Source organism: Engraulis encrasicolus, chromosome 5 (genome assembly GCF_034702125.1).
Source record: "Engraulis encrasicolus isolate BLACKSEA-1 chromosome 5, IST_EnEncr_1.0, whole genome shotgun sequence".
In the NCBI taxonomy this organism is placed as follows: Eukaryota; Metazoa; Chordata; class Actinopteri; order Clupeiformes; family Engraulidae; genus Engraulis; species Engraulis encrasicolus.
Window position 1 is genome coordinate 42,434,885 of NC_085861.1, and position 21,658 is coordinate 42,456,542.

General features: G+C 42.2%; 1 protein-coding gene across 3 annotated transcripts; it reads left to right on the forward strand.

Moving 5' to 3' along the window:
* The first annotated feature begins 2,587 nt into the window (after positions 1-2,587).
* ncam3 (neural cell adhesion molecule 3) lies at positions 2,588-16,634 on the forward strand. 3 transcript variants are annotated; one of them, XM_063199453.1, is made up of 16 exons: positions 2,588-2,745; positions 3,857-3,934; positions 4,240-4,455; positions 4,801-4,983; positions 5,724-5,867; positions 6,035-6,152; positions 7,640-7,794; positions 8,188-8,321; positions 8,727-8,865; positions 9,322-9,489; positions 10,826-10,946; positions 11,653-11,782; positions 12,398-12,566; positions 12,872-13,064; positions 14,169-14,294; positions 16,453-16,634. In XM_063199453.1, exons 1-16 carry the CDS (start codon positions 2,685-2,687, stop codon positions 16,490-16,492), a joined length of 2,175 nt encoding a protein of 724 aa, XP_063055523.1. In that variant the 5' UTR covers positions 2,588-2,684; the 3' UTR covers positions 16,493-16,634. The 3 variants fall into 3 exon arrangements, with proteins under 3 accessions (XP_063055523.1, XP_063055524.1, XP_063055525.1); XM_063199454.1 differs by having other exon boundaries at positions 4,801-4,938; XM_063199455.1 differs by lacking the exon at positions 14,169-14,294.
* Positions 16,635-21,658: the final 5,024 nt, after the last annotated feature.

The following is a 21,658-nucleotide window of genomic DNA, read 5'->3' on the forward strand; positions in this document are numbered from 1 at the left end:
ACTATGCTACTGATGAGGCGGGCGGGTGCCTGGAGGTGCGGCTGCCTGTTGGGTGGCACATGCAGATGGTGGAGGATAAGAGGGACGATGGAGAAGGGTGTGGCGGCGGCGGTGGTGGCGGTGGCGGCGGTGGCGGTGGTGGTGGCGGCGGTGGTGATCAAGAGTTGGAAGTGGTGTTAGTGGTGGTGGTGACTGAACTGATGGTGATAGTGGTGCTGGGGCGAGGGGGTGGGGGTATTGGAGGGTGTACTTGAATGATGGTGGTGGTGGTGGGGGTAGTAGGTGGACTAGGATGGTAGTGATAGTGTTGCGGAGCGGGGGGGGGGGGGTTATGTTATTCTATGGCCAGAATTCACTTTCCACACAGCTTTGCCACAAAGTAGTGAGATGTGATGTGACGTGGGTGGGTTGATGCAGTGGAGTGGTATGCCATGGTCTCTGCGTAAATCAACAACAAGATTGTTGTGAGTCGTTCTTCGTGGCAGTGAGTCACGTGCACTTCTGCTGAACATGAATGGTGGCGTTTTCGTGAATGTTCTTTCTTCTTACAGTAATTCACCTAATTGTCGATCAAGTCATAAACATTGCATCCTGACCCAGTTTCCAGGATGTCTACAATCAAAAGAAATGAGTGGGGCTAGTACTGCTCGTAAACCTTTGATGGGCCAACTTCTATCTTTGAAGATGTTTAGTCCGTACGAGGTCGGCCTTGTTGCTGAGCGTTTTAATGATGCTAAATCTAGTGTTCTTTTGTTGACTTTAGAGAGACATACTAAACAAACATGAAGTTCCTGAATGAGCCGAATAAGTGCAGTGTTCCAAATGAGGCTACCCCCCTCCTACTGCCTCTCACTGGAGACCTGGGAAGATAACAGGGCAGGGGGCAGGGGTGGGCAAAGTGGTCAGTTTGTTCCGGACCCAGGGAGAGAGGGGGCCCAGGACTGTCTCATCATTACATTCTATGTACTGGGTGGGGTGGGGCTTCTAGATGACTTTGTCTTGGGCCCATACAAAGCTGTCAGCCTCCCTGCAAGAGACTCCTCTTGCTTTTCACATCTCTCTGTGTGAATGCTGGACCTTTGTGCTACGTGACCATGTAATCCCACAATGGCCATTTCCCATACGTCCCCAGACGAGACAACACGTCATAGCGAGAGGCAGGAAACGCAAAATGAAGTGGCTAAACTGAGATCTTTAAAATCGCTTCCTTTTGACATGCAACTTGTACACGCACCAAACACACGTCCTCAAATGACGTTGCTTATTTGTACAACACAGTTATGTTTATAGAAATGTATTTACTGTGTGTATGTGTTGGATGTAGTTGAGGTTGGATGTAGTTGAGCTGGGTTTGAATCACTGGCAAAGATGATGGAATTGGCACTGATGACAGAAGTATTAGGCCTACATCAATTTCATGGTATTTTAGGATCACGGCGATGGTGGTGATGATAACTATTTATCATTGATAATAAATATTATTTAAAATATTAGGTGTTATTTAAATATTTTAAACAGAGTATGATATAATAAAAAACATGTATCATTACTATTCACTATTTATGAAAACAACTAAGAATCCTTCACATTTGCCTATTTTACACGTTTAGAAGAAATGAGTGTGTTTTTATGCTACATCATGTAATTTTAACTTAAAACAATATCAATGGTGTACTTGGAAAATCTCTTTTACACAACAGAAGAAATGAAAACTGAATTACCAACAAATTCAATAAGTGGTACCAAAGTTAAAGCATGTGAGATGATCAATGTTAACATGTTATTATTATACATTTCATCTAATTGCATTGTGTGGACAATTTGATGAATCATTGGGTGGGGAAAGCATGAGAAATAGACCTAAGTATATGAGATGACAGAAATACTATGAACAAAAGTTGTAGGTTTAGTAGCTTCTTTGAATGCCATTTGGATTTCATTTCTAGCTGACAGAATTCCCAACATTATGTAATGATGAGTTGCCTGCTTTGAAATTTGAATGAAAAGGCTTTTCAGTAACATGTTGTAATAATGATAAATTCCTGCAGTTCTCATCAAGGGGTTGGGTGCGGAGATGAGCATGCTTGTTCAATGATAGAATCATCTTTTGATAAAAGACACACACACACACACACACACACACACACACACACACACACACACACACACACAGACACACACACACACACACACACACACACACACACACAGACAAACACACACACACACACACACACACACACACACACACACACACACACACACACACACACACACACACACACACACACACACACACACACACACACACACACACACACAATCATCCCATCGGTTCCCTGGGGAGCAGAGAGCTCCTTTCATCCGGCATACAGAGGGACGAGTCGGGGAGATGCGTGGCGCCTCTCAGGGCAGGGCAGGCACCATCCCCAGCACCCCCCCCCCCCCAAATGAATTAGAAATGTCAGGAGGTGGAAGTCAAGGCAGAGTGTCCCAAGATAACCCATTTCCTGTCTGTCTCACACGTGCATGCGCACCCCCTCTGCTTATAAATTCTCCCCGACACTTGTCTCGGACAAGACTTGTGGCAGGTTGTTTTGGGTACCAGTGTGTACAGCAGTTCTCGGCTGTCTCGGAGTGTGAGGTTGGAAGGTATAGCAGGGGAGTGTCTGTCTCTTGAAGCCATGGCTGCTACTGGGTTGCTGATGAAATGTTGTGTTCTTCTCACGTACTGCATATTGACAGGTGAGAATCATTCATATTACGCTGAAGACTTTATAGTTAGTTAGTGTTTTAGAGTTGAGAATGAAGCTGAAATGAAGCCTGCCCCTTGTCTCTGCTAGAGGGCTGATTCTAAGATCATGTTGATGATGTTTAAATGTGTAGATTTGCGTATTAAAGAGGGTATCAAAACAATCCATTTCTATATTGAGCAAACAGAGGAGTACTTTTAACCTTGCCCCTCTTAGGCTGCAACCCTCTAGCTCTTACTCTCCTGAAATTAGTTACTCTAAAATAAAGCGATTAAAACTAGAATAGAACTATAAAGGGAAATTGTTTTTTTTTTTAAGTGGAATGATTTTAATGTTTAATAATCAGTACAGAGTATGAGCATTTTATTCTTTGATTAATACATTATGATCAGCTCATTGTTGTTTTATGAAATGTCTGCAAGTCAAAAGACAGGTGACATGCATCATTCAGATTTAATTCACAACAGATTGAATTCACCGGTCAGTCTGTAATAGGAGCTGTTGTAAATGTGGTGGCATTGGTGTACGCATCAGCCAAACAAACTTCCAATCCATGCTTTTGTATTTATTGCTACCTATTGGAAAGTCATTCAGGAAGAGATCAAATGTGATGGAGGAAGCTTGCCCCTTCTCCAGCTTGCTGTCGCTATTTCCTGGACACTTGTGAACAAGTCATAATTAGTCCCCAGGAGCTATTTATGAGGCCATCTTTACTTTAACAATAGAACAACAGAGGCATTGGCCACTGGTCTGATGCCACTTTACTGTTCCTGTGGAGAGGTATCCAACCCAGTCCTGAAAAAAAACAGAATCCTCTACATAACTGTGTTACAAATAGGGTAACCTAAAAGATGCAAAAGCAAGGCTCAAAATGGATTTATCAAATACAAAGTCTAGGGGGTTTTGACAAAGGTTTCAAGAGCAGAAAACAGAACGCAGAAAAATGCCAGACATGTTGGTTACCATTTTGTGGTTTATAAATGGGGGCATGTATGAATTAGTAGAAGAGTACAAATCAGTGTTAGAGTGTAAATTAAATTGTAAATAAATGGAAATAGTGAGCTCTATATTTTTTTCACTTTGTGCTGTGTTGTTTCTTTCAGCTCAATCACATGCACCTTCCATTGTTATGAGTGACCCTGATGTAAAAGTGGGTACTGATAAAGTTCTTCCCTGTAAAGGTAACAAACTCACCCATTCTATTTGAAATCACACGTAGAATGTGACAAACTGTGTCATATCCCTCTTTTTGAACCCGAGCTACTGTAGCTACAGTAGAAAGTAGAAAGCTACTGTACAGTAGAAAGTGTTTTGGGTGTATTCTGCATTATGTGTGATACTAATTAGAATATTTATTGACAGATTCATTCATATTTCATATCATGTTTGACTGTTCAAAACACTTTCAATGGAAAGCTATGTGTTTAGCTAAACAGGCTGACTGAATTTGGCTAATCACTGTAATATGGGACCTTCTCTCCTGTAGCTGGTGCAGAAGGAACCATCACATGGTGGCACAACGGTGAGGAGCTAGAGGAAGGTGATGAAACCTCCAATAAGCTTGTCGAAAAAATCGATGAAACCTCCAGTAAGCTTACAATAAAAAATGCCAAATTGTCAGACTCGGGGACATACATGTGTAAGTGTGAATACGATGCGTCGGGTGAGGAGAAGAAGATATCCGTTGAACTCTTTGTATATGGTACGTACTTGAGCCTATTCCACCCATGTCCACTTGCGCGCGCACACACACACACAAACACACACACACACACACACACACACACACACACACACACACACACACACACACACACACACACACACACACACACACACACACACACACACACACACACACACACACCATCAACACCACCAACAACAGCAACTTATATGAGAGCATTCTCTCCAATATACTCAATTCAATTCAGGCTTGTGCAATTCTTTATTTGTACCAGACACAATGGTCCATATCATACATACATATACAATTTATAAAAGGTAACTTACTGTATACCTCTCACCGTTTATCCCCCAACAACAGAGCCCATTACCTTTGGCCAAACCGCGACATACCATGAGTTCCTGCAGGGCTCCAAGGCCCTCATCCCCTGTCTCGCCACCGGGAAGCCGGCTGTGGAGGTCCAGTGGCTACAGAGCAACACACGGCTGGTGACTGATGGTATGCGGGGCACTCTCGCCTCCGAATCCTCTGCTCTCTTCTGTGGTATGGGGCATCTGGTTGTCACCTGCATGGCTCCGCTCTGCGCACTTGCCTGTCTGTTGCCGGATGGAGGGATGGCGATGGTGGATGCCACGATGGGGGTTGGGGGGGTTTCTCTTCCGATTTGACCTCAAATCGAAGCATGTTTTCACCCCTTGTATATACTATTTGGGGGGGTAAACATCTGACTGGCAACTCTGAGTCTTTGCCGCTTTTTTATTTCGGTTCAATCTATCGTCTGATTTGCCGTCGAGAACCAAAACTGTAAAAATGTGGAGGCTCCTGAAAGAACCCTCAGCTGATTTGTGGGGGAACCTAAAAGTTCTCTAATGAACATAATGGATGCTTTGGAGTAATTTAAGTTTCTCTAAAGGATTCCTCAAAGAAGCGTTGGGGTGGGGTCTTCAGATTGCCATGTGCAGGAACCCCAAGAGGTTCTCTCAGGAAAACCCTTTAGAGGACATTGGGGCTCTTCCAAGCACTCATACGTTCATCAGACATTTGGGGTCTCCCCCACAGAGGCAGCAGAGGGTTCTTTTGAGGAACCTTTAATTTTTACAGTGGGGAAACAGGTGATGTCTTCCCCATTGAGCATGAAATGCCACCACCATTGACAGCCTCAATGAGAGAGAGTGTGCGCTTTCTCTGCTCACACTATTTTAAGGAAGCAATTTGAGCCTCAATTGCATTTCTCTCTTCTGTCTCCTCTTGTTCCTGTATTTTTTGCCTTCTTGTTTCTTAAGGAAAGTCACGGATCACCATGCGGCCAGACCACTCGCTCCAGATTGAAAATGTTCAGAGAGATGACAGGGCCACGTATACCTGCAAAGCCTGGATACAAGGACGCCCAGTGCATAGTGAGATAGAAATCTCTGTTGTCATCAACGGTAAGAGGTTTCAATATTATTAGCAAAACATAGGCATACTGTAAGCAACAACAATAAACAACAACAACAACAACAAAAATAGCAATAACAAGGGTGTAGTATTATACGTAGTATGTGTGACATACTGTTTTCGAGTATCACATATATACTGTTTTGTAATCCTGCAGTTCCTCCATCAGTGGAAATAAAAGATAAAATGAAAAGTGTTAAAAGTGGAGCTGATGCTTCAACCTCAATATCCTGTGCAACCTCCGGAGTACCCCAGCCAAACATCTCATGGGTAATGTGAGTAAAAACACTCTTTCATCAACAGCTTGTCCTGTGAGTGTGATTGAATTTCAAAAGTGTTTATTTGTAGGCAGCTGGGGCCTCATGTACTAAGACTTTCGATGATTTCCGAATGAATCTTTTCATATGTGAAAAATCTGAAGATATAGTATGCACGTAAAATTTCAAACCATTACAGGTTCTCATACTGACTCACATGGTACATCCAAATTTCACATACACTTTTGCGTTAAGTCAGTTACCACGTGAAGTCAGTCTTAGTAAGCTACATCTGAACATTTATATTACATGATAAGTTATTTACGTAGCTTTTTTTTTTTAAAGCAAGCTTTGTACATGAAGCTCCTGGACTTCTTTTTGTAGCTCGAAGATGTTTTGTCTGTTTCAATAACAGACTTCCTCAATTCCATTTCAGATGGGATGTGTTTTGGGTTTGGAAATGTACAATTAGTCGTTGTGTGTGTGTGTGTGGACTGCGGACCCCATACAACAGATCCTCCATGCATGCCTCTGTTTGGGTGTTGCATCGTTGACTCAATGCAGCACTAATGTGGCGTGCCATCCTGTGTGTGCTTTGGCTCTTCCTGTCTCTGCCCCTCCATCTCCCTCTGTCTCTCCCTCTCTCTCTCTTCCTCTGCCCCATGTCACTCTCTCTCTCTCTCTCTCTCTCTCTCTCTCTCTCTTCCTCTGCCCCATCTCTCTCTCTCTCTCTCTCTCTCTCTCTCTCTCTCTCTCTCTCTCTCTCTCTCTCTCTCTCTTGCTTCCTCTGCCCCACCTCTCTCTCTCTCTCTCTCTCTCTCTCTCTCTCTCTCTCTCTCTCTCTCTCTCTCTCTCTCTCTTCCTCTGCCCCACCCCTCTCTCTCTCTTCATCTCCCCCCTCTCTATCTATCTATCTATCTATCTATCTATCTATCTATCTATCTATCTATCTATCTATCTATCTATCTATCTATCTCTACCCTCTCTCCCTGGTGCATTATGAGGACAGTGCATTATGAGGACATCACAGAGGCAGACAAGCCTCTGTGATGTCCTCATAATGCACTGTGTTTTACTGCAGTGTTTCTCAACCTTTATTGTCTTGGGGACCCCCTAAGCCATTTCCTTCTGCTATAAGTCCCCCCTAATTAAAGTTCAACATTGATTTCTCTATCCCAGTGTGACTATGCTCCATACATTTGTCAAAATTACATTTTTTCAAGTACCCCCTGCAGTGTGCTCGTGTACCCCTTGTGGTACACGCACCCCTGGTTGGGAAACACTGTTTTACTGTATACATGTGTGTACAGGGATGGTAAGTGGTACATGGATGGGGGTGTTATGGAGAGTAGGTTGGGCAGCAGTAATTCTTTGAATGAATAATGTTACTGTTAACATTTCCCATTTTTGATTAAAAAATGAATAAAAAAAACATTGGCCATATTGCACTGTGCACAAGTAACCCATATGCTCTCTCCCATCCTGCCTCACCATGTTGGCTTCAGGCCTATTGGACTGGACCCTGAGCGCCACAAGTTCAACTCAGACAAGAGCGAGCTCACCATAACACCTGTGAAACCAGAGGACAATGGAGAGTACATTTGCACGGCCAAAAATAAGATTGGAGAGGCAACGGCCACCGCTTTTCTTGATGTCTCAGGTATGGCCTGTGCATTAAACGGAGCAGATGCAAGTTGTAGTGACACTTCATTTCGGACTTAATGACACATTCACACCAAAAGATGTGTCAAAAGGATGAAAACAACACCAGAAAGTCAGGAAACCTTGTTGAGGAATGTCCTAATGTTTGCAGCATGAGTGCCATCCTTAGTAGTTTCAAAAGGTAACATCACAGGAACACTGTACTATTAGTTGAAAAAAATGTACCATTGTACTGCACTACTATGACACTACATGAAGTCTTTTGTAAGACGTCATCGCGACTTGGTCATTGGCCTTCTGGTAAAAACAAAATTGACAGTATTCTGTAACATGTGCTTTGTCTGGCCAATGCATTAAGGTGGCATTTTGTGATGTGGTTTCTCCTCTGCAGAACACCCAGTGGTGATTCTGAGTGAGACTGAAGTACGAGTCAAGCCGACAGAGATGGTGTCTGTGTCCTGCAATATCACAGGGAAGCCCACCCCAACTCTAAACTGGATTAAGAAGGGCTCAGATGGAATCACGGTATGGCAACACTTACCTGTGGTTAATGGGAGGGTCTATAACATTCCATGATATACACATGTATTATCATCCATAACATTAGACAATAACTATTTTAGTTGGGCAGTACAACCGTGTACCACACGTTTGATTTCCTGCCATGTGAAAAATGTGATTTATTTGAAGACGTGAAAATGATGCTGGCTGCAAAAACATTCTTATGTGCTTTTGTTAGTAGATTTTTGGCTTTAAAGTTTGATATCTTTTGTGAGCTGCAAAGCAGTAGAAGTTGCCTGTCTAAGACCTGTGCACAAACAAATCATAAGTGGGATGAGTCTGAGGGGCTTTGCGTGCGTGCGTGCATATGTCTAATGGCCAAAGAAATGTTCGGTCTGACAACTGCGCCTGAATGGCCCTCCTTCACAGGGCTTGAGGAGCAGCGGCCGAATCAGAGTTGAGGGATCCGACCTGATCATTGAGAACGTGGCGCCCTCCGATGGCGGTCTGTATTCCTGCATCGCCAACAGCAGCTCTGGGATCCAAGAGGAGGACTTCAGTTTGCAGAGTGAGCCATTCATTAATTGCTCAGGAGCGCCCTCAAAGGCTGGTTTTGTGGTAATTAGTATACGTCCAAAGAGATTACAAGAACTTTTATCCTCTTTTAAAAGAACTTTTAACCTCCTCTAAGCTTCTCTCATGATGGAATATGGTCAACAATGGCACTGCAATGAAATGCTGGCAGTAAGCATCGCTCCCCTATTAGAAGCAAGAGGCGTTAACAGAACTTACTGGCTGTAATTAAATGTGCCAGTTGGAGCCTACTTGTTAACCTGCCAGGCTGACAAAAAAAACATCTGCTGCGTGCAATATAAGAAAAATATCACTATGTCACCAACACATTTTCCTAATATATCCGGTGAAAAATCGAGACGATGTCATGATAGCTTATGGTTAACCTTCAAACAAATAGCTGGAAAAAAACCCATAATTTCCTCCCCGTGTGTGTGTGTTGTGCGTGCAGCCTACCCAGGGAAGCCCACACAAGTGTCCGTGAAGGAGGGAGCAGCTGCGGCCACGTTCAGTCTGGGTCTCCCTGTGGTGGACGGAGGCTCCCCCATCACTGGCTACATCCTCCAGTGGAGGCAGAGTGCACAGCAGGAGTGGAACCAAACCGTCATCCAGGCCACTGGTAAGGTTTTTCTACACAGTCTCACCCCAAGTAGTCAATTTTTGACTACTCAATTTTTGACACCCCAAGACTGCAATTTTTGACGTCACGTCACATTTTGACTATGTCCTCAAAGGCGCCCCCTTGTGGCAGCATAACGTCATTGAGGTTAGGTTTAGGAATAGGTTTAGAGTTAGGCCACATAGTCAAAATGTGACGTGGAAGGAATACCCAAGACGTCAAAAATTGCCGTCTGGTCCAAGGTAGTCAGAAATTGACTACTTGAGGTGAAACTGCGTTGAGGTTTTTACCAGCCATGTCTGGTGCCCCATGATTTGACTCTTCCAAAAACAAACTGAAAGTGAATGCAGCTGTTGCATCAGCCATGGAGATGGCTGTCTTTAACATGTCAAATTCAAAAGTCCATGTGAACATTATCAAAATGTATTTTATTTCACCTGCTCACAAATCTGTCCTTTTCTCGTGAACATTTACAACCAGGACCAGAGCATAATTTCAGGCAGGGGTAGTGAACACTAAAAGTTTGAAATAATTTTATATGATTTATTTTACACAATTACAAAGGTTGTTCATGATAAACTATGCACAGCCAGCTAGAGAGCATACTATAGTGCAGCTCAGCACCATTGGTAGTGCCTTCACTGATTAAGATCAAGATCAAGATTCTTTACATTAGTCCTGAGGGAAATTCGTCTTGGACATTCACAGAGCTGCCACATAAAAAAATAAAATAAGACACACACGCGTGCGCATGCACACACACACACACACACACACACACACACACACACACACACACACACACACACACACACACACACACACACACACACACACACACACACACACACACAAAGCTGTAGGCCTACAGACATGAAGTACATACTCAAAGGGCTTAGTGTATCCTATCCTCCCATATATACGTACGTACATAGTATTACAAGACACGATTGGAATGAAGGAAAATGTGTGCCTGTTGCACCTAATGAGCCAGGATGGGACTCCTCCTGTGAAGTCAAGTCATATCAGGCCGACATAACTTAGGAAAAAGGAGGAATAACGCCATGCATGTACTTGCCTGTCCATGTGTGTTCTCTGAAACAACAGCAATGACAAAATAGCATTTTACATTGTTTTTAGAAATATTTACACATCAGCTATTGTCAGGAGGCTCCATGCAGATGTTAAGCTATTGTTTTATGGACTACATTTTATATCAATTTGTTATACATCTCTGTGATACATACAGTAGAAGTACAAAATAATATACAAAGTATGAATCAGAAATAGTCCTTTAACACAGTGCGTTTCTTAAAATATGTGTCACCACATGCAGATCCTATGGTTGCCACGCCTTTGTTGCCCTACACTAAATATTCCCTTCGCCTGGCGGCCCAGAATGCTGTTGGAGCAGGAGAGTTCTCTGATGCCAATGACGTTCGCACTCTGGGAGCGCGTGAGTCTTTTCACCATCTTTACCTCCCACCCCCCATCATGAGTCATGACATTACATGACCTCCAAGGTCATTTTTCCATGGCTATACCATGTGATTTCCTCATAACTTTTTCCTGTGCACATTTTTTTTTCTGTTATCGTACCGTATTGCACACGATGGCCGGTTCATGTTATTGCAGGTTTCATCTCTAGAAATGATTTTGTGAACATCCTCATGTTTCATCCTCATTCATGTCACACCTTCATATCATTGTTCCATGTCCATCCAACTGCGCTGCTCATTGCTGCTCATGGTGATCATGCACCTGCTGCTACACATCTCTACTCCACCTGCTGCCATCATCCACCATAGGAGGTAAAGTGGACTTCTAAGGCCTCATTACTCTGCATTCACAACAGATTCGCCGTGTATATTGTATGTACAGTATATGCAACTGACACTAAAGCGTAGCCGGTACTAGTAATGTGAAATAAGATGTGCTAATACACTATGCTTGGCAATACAAGACCCTCAAGTACATTACAACAGGTTTTGTTGACTTTCATGGTTTGCCTTTAAGTCTTTATAATCAACTCTGGAGAATAATGAAATAAAATGTTATTGATAAACGTATTGATATAGTGATTGATATAACCTGGTGATTTTTTTTTGTGATTGCCTCATGTACTTCATTGTCTAACTGTCCCTTGCTCATCTCTGCATTTTCAGGTGAACCAGACAAACCTTTCCTCACAGATGACGGCATAGTGTTTGAAGACAACATTGCTAGGATCCCCTTTAAGCAACTAGACACTGGTGGTTCCCCTATCAGTTCCTACATGGTCCGTTACAAGTCGGTGAGTGAACATAGAGATAAACGATGTCTAATGACCAAGCAATAGTTTAAAAACACTCAGGAAGTCAGTTTGAGTTACAAGTTTGTGCAATATTCTAAACTGCTTGTTAAGTTGTTTGATTGTGAATGGCGAAAAATAGTTGTGAAGTTGTGCAGAGATCCTTATATCAATCCAGTGCAAATATTGATATTACGGGGTATTGCGCACCAAACTTTATGTAAATGACGTAGTTAAAATCATTTAAAAAAAAACAGTTATAATAAAAAAGTATCATGCTAGTGTTTGATGTGGGTAGGCCTATTGGCAAAGTATTTTGGTGAGTTTTGTTTTCTATAATGTACTGTATGTATGTGACTTGATTTAATTTAATGTTTGAGGAGACTTAAGTTGTAACAGCTTTAGAAAATCAATAGTCTTGAATAGCTCAGACCAGGTTTGATTCAGGCCCAAGGTCAATATCCTGATCACGTCATCAACTTTTCATCTCTCATCAGTCCTAAATAATTAAATCAAAATGAACAGCAATCACCGCCTTCTTCAACCTAAAAACAAAAAAAAGTTATATGGTTGTTTTGTTTCGGGAGCTTTTCGGAAGTTGTTGTCTTGTCTGCCCAGAGCAAAGATGATGAGTGGAGGGAGAAGGATCTGCTCCGAAACGCCACAGAGATCTACCTCCATGACCTGAAGTACAGCTCTGACTACCACCTGGAGATCATTGCTCAGAACCCCAAAGGACCATCCATGCCCGCCACGCTGAACTTCACTGTCCCACAGCCCAGCGCAGGTACACTATTTCACAGAATTGAACAATACTGCACCACATAGATACCAATTGAATCCAGTATCTCAGAAAGGATAGTAATAGTGTATAGTAATATCAAATAATGTGTCCAATGATTTAACAGAATCTACAATTCTTGAAAAACACATACAGTGTCGCAGTTTAAAAAAAAAAATCTGTATGTGTAGTTTCTCATCCATGCAACTTCAATTGTTCACAACCATCCTTATACAGTAACTATCCTAACAACATATTTGGGTTTTATTGAATCTTCATGTTGATACTTGTCCTACCTGTCCTCCCAACAGCAACTAAAGCCGGTTTGGGGAAGGGTGGTGTGGTTGGCATAGTGATGTTCATCTTCCTCATCCTGCTCATCGCTGTGGATGCCACCTGTTGCTATACCAACCGCTGTGGCATGCTGATGTTCCTGGCAGTCAAGCTGTTTGGACAGAAGGTGCCAGGGGCAAAGGGCATGGAGGAGGGCGACACAAATGGCATGTAGGTGCTGCTCTTTACTGCTCAGCTGTCTCGCCATATCAAGCTTCTTTCAGTGATTTTATTCGTCAAATCAGACAACAGGCGTCTTATAATCAAGTGCCTTTTACCTCTGGACAGAGCAACAACCAGTGACGGATTTGAATTTGTCACAGACATTATGGGCAGGCTCAAATTAATACAGTGGTAATATGCCCATTGACACTCAGGCACTCACACAGAAACACACACGCACACACACACACCTCGAGGTGAATTTTAAAATGTATCTTCTCAAAACGGGGTGCATGTTGTTCCTTCAAATGGTGTTCTTCTAGCCAGAGTTTCATACGTTTTCATTGCAGTTTGGACGTCCAAGTCTTTTTGATGAGCACTCTTTTTTACATACTTGGATAAATGACCCAGTGAAGCATTCCCTTCTTTCTTTTCAGGTGTCCTTTACAATTTGCTAAATCAAAGGTCATGTAGAGCTTCTCCCATTATTACTGTTTCACTACCAGAATACTAGTTATGGGCCCTGCCATGGCCGAATGGTACACTGGCCTCTATCGAGATGAAGGCAAAAATGCCCCTTTGAAGACAAAAAGGATACTAGCTATGTATCTAAAACAAAAAACACAGAGTGTGCATTATACTGGCCTTGCCTCATGTCATAATAATGAGGGATTTGAGGTGTCTGGAATACCACCTTTAGGAAAACAATTTCGACAGGCGGACAAAGATGCGTCTGTCTATGCACTCTGCCACCTTGTGGACACAGGAGGGAGTTACAATTAGAGAATGCGTTTCAGACGGGCAGACAGACAGACCGACGGCCGGCCAGACGGACATACCCTCTTATAGAGATGCTAGGACGCATCTGAAAATATAAATACAAAATAGTAACAGTGTAAAATATCAATATACTGTAAATGGGCTTCATACTCAACGTACTGATTGTAGCTCATAAATAGAAGCAAGTGTTTGACCTTAATAAATGCCACCCTTGAAAAACCCTCTGTGTGTGTGTGTGTGTGTGTGTGTGTGTGTGTGTGTGTGTGTGTGTGTGTGTGTGTGTGTGTGTGTGTGTGTGTGTGTGTGTGTGTGTGCTTGTTTGCCCTGATGCAGTGACATGAAGGTGAATGGGGTAGAATCTCCGCGGGGTAGCATTCCAAAAGAGCAGGCGCCAAACGGCCAATCCAAAGGGGCGCAGTCTGAGGTCACCTGCGACAAAGCACCTCTCACCAAATTTGAGTAGGTGCCCCCCGTCTCTATAAGAGGGGTGGACACGACCTTCTCCCCAGTCGTGCTCCACAAAAAATGGCAAATGGAATACTTTAAAAAAAAAATGGAATACTTTAAATTGGGATTTATTCAATTGTGCAATAATAACATTTATTACAACAATAACAACAATAATAATAACATTTGTCGTCAAAAGCCGTAAGGATTTACTATAGTTATAGCTATACTGTATTTTGAATGGCAAAAGGAATATTTAAAATTTGTTTTTCCCCCCCAATTGGACAACAACTATGTTATTGGATAATTGGATCATCAATTGAACATCAAAGCCGCCATTTTTTGAATCCCTGTGAAAAATTGCAATAGAAAATGTGTACTAATCTCTGCAAGTTTCTTGAGCCAAGGCCTTATGGCTGCATTAACTAACCACTTTGTTATATATACAGCTTCAACATTCCTGCAAAAAATGCAGCTTGCTCTTACCAAATACAGTGAGTCCAATATGTATTTGATCCCTTGCTGATTTTGCCGGTTTGCCCACTAATAAAGACATGATCAGTCTATAAATTTATGATAATATGTATTCAAACATGGAGAGACAGAATATCAAAAAGAAATTCCAGAAAATAACTTAAAATAATATATTTTAATTTATTTGTCTTTAATTTAGGCAAATAAGTATTTGACCCCTCTAGCTAAAGAAGATAAAGTGCTTCTTGGCAAAGCCCTAGTTGTCTAGCACTGAGGTCAGATGCTTCTTTTAGTTGATGACAATGTTTGTGCATATAGTAGAAAATATTTTTGCCCATTTGTCTTTGCACATTATCTCTAAAACATTAATAGTTTGTGGCTATAGCTTGGCAAATGGGAGGTTGAGTTCTCTCCATAGAATTACTATAGGGTTAATATTTGGAGACTGTCTAGGCTACTTCACGACTTTAATATGCTTCTTATTGAGCCACTCCTCCGTTGCTTTGACTGTATGTTGTGTATTATTGTCATGTTGGGAGATCCAAAAATGGCCCACCCTTCAGTGTAGTGGTGGAGGGAAGGACGTTTGCACTCAGGATTGCACATTACATGTCTCCCTCCATCCATTCGTTGACGGTGTGAAGTTGTCCTGTGCCTTGGCCAGACAAACACCCTCAAACCATAATGATACCACTTTCATGCATGATGGTGAGGAGGGTGTTCTTGGGATCATAGACAGCAGTACTCTTTCTCAAAACACATTGAATTGTGATAATGCCAAACAGCTTGATTTTGGTTTCATCTGACTACAGCACCTCCTTATCATATCCTAAACCAGTCTGATGTCCGTTGGCGAACCTCAAGTGGGACTGCACAGGTTCCTTCTGAAGTAGAGGTACCATGTGTGCACTACAGGATTTTAAACCTCTGTGGCATTAAGTGCTACCAGTAGTTTTTCTCAGTGATTTTGGTCCCAGTAGCTTTGATATCATTGCCTAGTTCATCCCGTACAACTCTAGGGTGATTTCCTTCTGTTCTCATGGTTATCAAATCCCTACAAAAGGTCAAATCTTGTATAGAACCCCAGGCAGGCTGATGGATAGTCGTTTTGTATTCCTCACATTTTGGAAGAAACGCATCAACAGCTGGGTCATTAATACCCAGTCTCTTTCTTGTGGCTTTGCAGCCCATCTAATCTTTGTTCAGGTCTAAAATCGTGTCCCTGATATCATTTGACCACTCTTTGGTCTTTCCCATGCTGGTGAGGTTGGAGTGTGACTGATTCACTCATGCTATGGACTGATTCCCCTGATTCAATGTGTCTTTTATGCATGTTAGTATGTACAGGTGTCTTTAATTCAGATGACAAGTTGATCGGAAGTGCCCATCTGGTATGTGGGCCCGGAACTGTAATCAGTTGGCAGGGGATCAAATACTTATTTTGCTCGATGAAATGGAAATAAATTAATATATATTCTCTTCAGTTAATTTCTGGATTTTCTTTTTGATATTCTTTCTCTCCATATTAGAATACATATTATCATAACATTTATTGACTGATCATGTCTTTGTTAGTAGGCAAACCAACAAAATCAGCAAGGGATCAAATACATATTGGACTCACTGTACATTCGTACTCGAGTTAATGTGGACACGCCTTATTTACACTGTTAACTGTAGTATTTGTCTTTTGCAGGAAAGAACCAGCCAACGGGGATCCAACCACAGAAGCCTGAGGCCCTTCCCTCTGGATGGCGTGATAATGGATATGGCAAGCACATGTGTACTGCACGACTTGAGGAGTGCAAGTAGGAGCTGAAGTGATGCTAAACCCTCCTGAGGACTGTCACAGCAATACACAGTAGTGCTGTCAGACTATGTAGTTTATTATGCTTGACGAAAACTTGGACATCTAGACCAGTGGTTTTCAAAGTGGGTGGGGGGGGCTTGGGCGGGGCGGCGATCCCTGGGGGGGCGCAAGGGAATGCTAGGGGTGCCCCGGCAGGTTGGCAGAAAAGGCATAGCAAAACAAAATAAATATTTCAATAAATTAACTAACGTACATCAAACTTAAAAAAATAAGCTTAACAATATTCCAATTAGTTAGGAAATGCATTATGATAATGTAATATTGCATTGCTGTAAATTATCAATTAGCAACTACATGTCTGTCATTATAAAAATTACATTCTGATATATATTAATAAAACCAAATATTTAGCAGTTCAACACTAACATTCCAAAAAGATTAATCAGAAAGCAAACTGCTATTTCCAGCGTTTAAAGCATTCAACATTGACAGCACAAGCACATAGACTGTTTTTGGTCTGTAAATAGTTTTTTAAAGACTTTTTAAAATTGCTTCAGTGTCTTGCGGTTGCAAAATATTGTACAGTTACAGATTTCGTATCAAAACTTGTTTATATCTGCAATACTCAATACTGTAAATTATTTGTATATAGGCCTACATTATTTTTTATTACACTCTTTGAATGATGAATGACAGCTCATACATTATGAAGGACAGCTTATGCCTGCTATTCAAATAAACTTATTTTCACACTAAGCAATATGAAGTCTTCATCAATGATGATTTCTGAGGCTTGTAACCTGACCAAAATGGGTCAGTAGCATTGCCTATATTATTCTGTATAACTGTAAATGCATACGTATCGTATTTGTTGCTATCTGTAGAGTTCAATTTTGTTTAAAAGAAATGTTCTAATCCAGTTTTGGTATAATTACTTATATTTCTTTGTGGAAAAACTGCAGTGCTAATATAGGGCCTTTATTGTGGACAGACTAGAACAGTGACGATCCTGATAGGAAGAGAGTGGGAGAGAGAGGTGGGGAAGATTTAGCATGACCCAGTCCAGACTTGAACCTGGGTCCCCATGGGCAAGCCAGCCTATTCAAGGTGCGGTGCATTGTCACAATGCTTTAGTTCGCCCTCAATACAGGCAGTGTTGCCAGATTGGGCGGTTACCCGCCCAATTGGGCTGCTTGGGATGACCGTCTGTGGGTGAAAACGGTAAAAACAGGAAAAATTGGCCATTTGGCGTTTTTTTCTGCAGCTGCATGCCCATAGAAAGCAATGCAATTTGTTGATATTGGGCAGAATTTAGCGCATTTTGGCAGTTTTTGAGAACCTTTTGGGCAGGATTTGATGAGACACATCTGGATACACTGAATCCAGATGTTCTTAGAGAAGATATGGCACTCTCCACCTCACTAACGGCAGCTTGGACTTAGCTATCCATTCAGCAGGGACATACCGGTTGACAGTTGTGACCCTATGTTATAACAGGCTATTGAATGAAACACCCGTACTCATTAGCATGTTTTAGTATATAATTTGTCATGACTCTTCACAGCCAGTGTAAGGGACGAACGCGGTCTTTCTGCTTAGTTTCAGCCGCCGTGTTTTTCTCTGCCTTTCACACTGACAGTATCGGCGTGCGCGGCCAGTCCTATTCAAAATCCTCCCCACAGCCAAAGCTAGCATGCTACTCTGCCATTCATTTGAATGAGACACCGCCGGTCGCCGGCGTGAAAAATACGATCGAGATCTATTTTCCAAATGCAGCACGGCGCGGAGCCGGCTCCCACGCCGCTGACGCTCGACTACCGCCGGTTGGTGTGTAAGGAAAGATAGGTTTCAATGTATTTTCACCGACGCCGGTAAAAAACGCGGCCATTCCGTGACGCTTTACCGCCCTGGGGTACGTTTCCCCAATGTTAGCATTGAACTGCAGATTAGGGCTGCTCGATATTGGAAAAAATCAATATCACGATATTTTCTGCAAATATAGATATCACAATATTTTAAGCGATATATACGAAATTCCCAACCCCCGCCACTATTATCGTAGTGGAGTAGCATGCATAATGGCTTTCTAGTTTCTAGTGCTTTCTAGTAGCATAATGTCTAGTAAGTCTGTGTGAATGCAGACTTGGGTAGAGCGCGAGACTCGAGAGGCGTCTATTTTTCTTGACATAGAGCTAGTTCTGATGTACCAACCCTGCGTTTTGCTTAATCCCTTGGCTGCCATACTGCTCCGTAGCGTTGCAAATGACAAATGACAAAATATCACGATATATGAATTTTGATATTGATATCACGATATATGATAAATATTGATATCGCGATATAAATACGATATATTGCACAGCCCTACTGCAGATGTACTTTGTAGTTATCTACTTACTTCAAGGCGAAATCCGTGCATTTCTCGAAACCTTACTATTCCCACAGTAAGCCCAAAGTAGTGTGGCTACTTTCCTGAGTCCACACCGCTACTTACTTTCTTGGCATTGCAGTGCGTGACCAAAGAAGCAACAAGAGATAAGCATGATAGCTGAGTCATGATTCAGCTGTTTCCTCCTAAATTCAGTGCGTGAACTAGAAAGCAATAGTGTACAACCACCACCAGCACATTTGATTGGATGTCACCAGTGCTTAATTTGAGGTGGAGCAAGGGGGAGCTAGCTCCGGAACCACAGATGAGAGCTCCGGAACCTTGGATGGAACCTTAGGGAAAGACATCACAGATCCCCCCTCCTGGGGGAGCCACCCATCCTCTGCGCTCCAGGACCTCCCACTTGACAAATTAAGCACTGGATGTCACGACACCGTGACTCCGCTACACACCTTGTCATTTCTTTGTGAAAAAACACGGCCGTGGAATTACAATCTGACACTGTCTGCACCAATAATGCAGTATTATCTGCATGCCGATTGGATTTCGTTTCATTCCGAGGTGTAATTTGTAAAATATTTGGACAATAAAGTTGTGGTTACTCCCAGAAAATCGCCTGTTGAAGTGTCATATCCCTAAAAAAATTTCATGCGGATTTCATTCCATAGCCTAGTGGTATTCACGCTTGCATCCCAATGGGAAAACAGAAGCCACGCCGGTTCGAATCCACATGGTTGCAGTGCCACAATTTTGGAAATATCTGGCAGAAATAGATAATTTATGTTGTGCATTACCAACACACACGTGCAGCCAAGGGAAAATGTGTTACACTGTAGGGTCCAAAACACGATTTCACGAGTTGTTGTCAACATGCTGCACACTGGTTTCGAACCCGCGTGGTTCGCGTCTTCCCATTGACAGGCGTAAATACCCCTAGGCTATGAAATGAAATTCGTGCCAAAAAAAATGTAAGTACTTGACACGTAAGCCAGTGCATTTCCGGGAGTAACCAATACTTTCTTATCTAAATATTTCACAAATTACACATCGAAATGAGATGCAATTCAATCGGTACACAGCTAAAAGTATATTATTAGTGTGGGATTCATCAGATTCCAAGGATATTACTTTTTTTTTCACGAACAAATGACATGACGTGAATTTGTGTTCTGAACACTCTCGCAGCTGTATCATCACTTTGTGTGCATGTCGATTGATTTTCATCGCTTTTGCACCACAGGATTAAAAGATATTGACACATTTGTGGTCAAATATGTACTACAAGTTTAGCTAATGGGTGGAGTCACACTCTGAAATAGACTAGCGCTGTGTGTTACTTGGGGTGGCTGAGGTGATGTCTGGACTCAATGGATCTACTCCAGCTGTACTTCAACTTCACTGTCCAGATACGGATAGGAGGCACCTCACTTTCAAAGTCACCACTACTTCAGAGTGCACATTACTCCAAGCAGTAGTTACTTTGTGTGCTAACGTTCGAGACACAAGAGTTAGCAACTTTTATAGTATTTACTATGCAACATTGCTAACAGACTAGCTACTTCGCACTTTGAGAATCGCACCCCTGGGGTGCGTTCCCGCAATGTTAGCTTTGAACTACAGACGTACTTTGTAGTTATCTACTTACTTCAAGGCGAAATCCGTGCATTTCTCGAAACCTTACTATTCCCACAGTAAGCCAAAAGTAGTGCGGCTGCTTTCCTGAGTCCACACCGCTACTTACTTTCTTGGCATTGCAGTGCGTGACCAAAGAAGCAACAAGAGATATGCATGATTGCTGAGTCATGATTCAGCTGTTTCCTCCTAAATTCAGTGCGTGAAGTAGAAAGCAATAATGTACAACCACCACCAGCACATTTGATTGGATGTCACGACACCGTGACTCCGCTGTTTCCTCCACAACACACCTTGTAATTTCTTTGTGAAAAAACACGGCCGTGGCATTACAATCTGACACCATCCGCACCAATAATGCAGTATTATCTGCATGCCGATTGGATTTCGTTTCATTCCGAGGTGTAATTTGTAAAATATTTGGACAATAAAGTTGTGGTTACTCCCAGAAAATCGTCTGTTAAAGTGTCATATCCCTGAGAAATTTTCGCGCAGATTTCATTCCATAGCCTAGTGGTATTCACGCTTGCATCCCAATGGGAAAACAGAAGCCACACCGGTTCGAATCCACATGGTTACAGTGCCACAATTTTGGAAATATCTGGCAGAAATAGATAATTTATGTTGTGCATTACCAACACACACGTGCAGCCAAGGGAAAATGTGTTACACTGTAGGGTCCAAAACACAATTTCACGAGTTGTTGTCAACATGCTGCACACTGGTTTCGAACCTGCGTGGCTCGCGTCTTCCCATTGATAGGCAAGCGTAAATACCCCTAGGCTATGAAATGAAATTCGCGCCAAAAAAATTTAAATACTTGACACGTAATCCAGCGCATTTCCGGGAGAAACCAATATTTTCTTATCTAAATATTTCACAAATTACACATCGAAATGAGACGCAATTCAATCGGCATACAGCTAAAAGTATATTATTAGTGTGGGATTCATCAGATTCCAAGGATATGACGGTTTTTTTTTCACGAACAAATGACATGACGTGAATTTGTGTTCTGAACACTCTCACAGCTGTATCATCACTTTGTGTGCATGTCGATTGATTTTCATC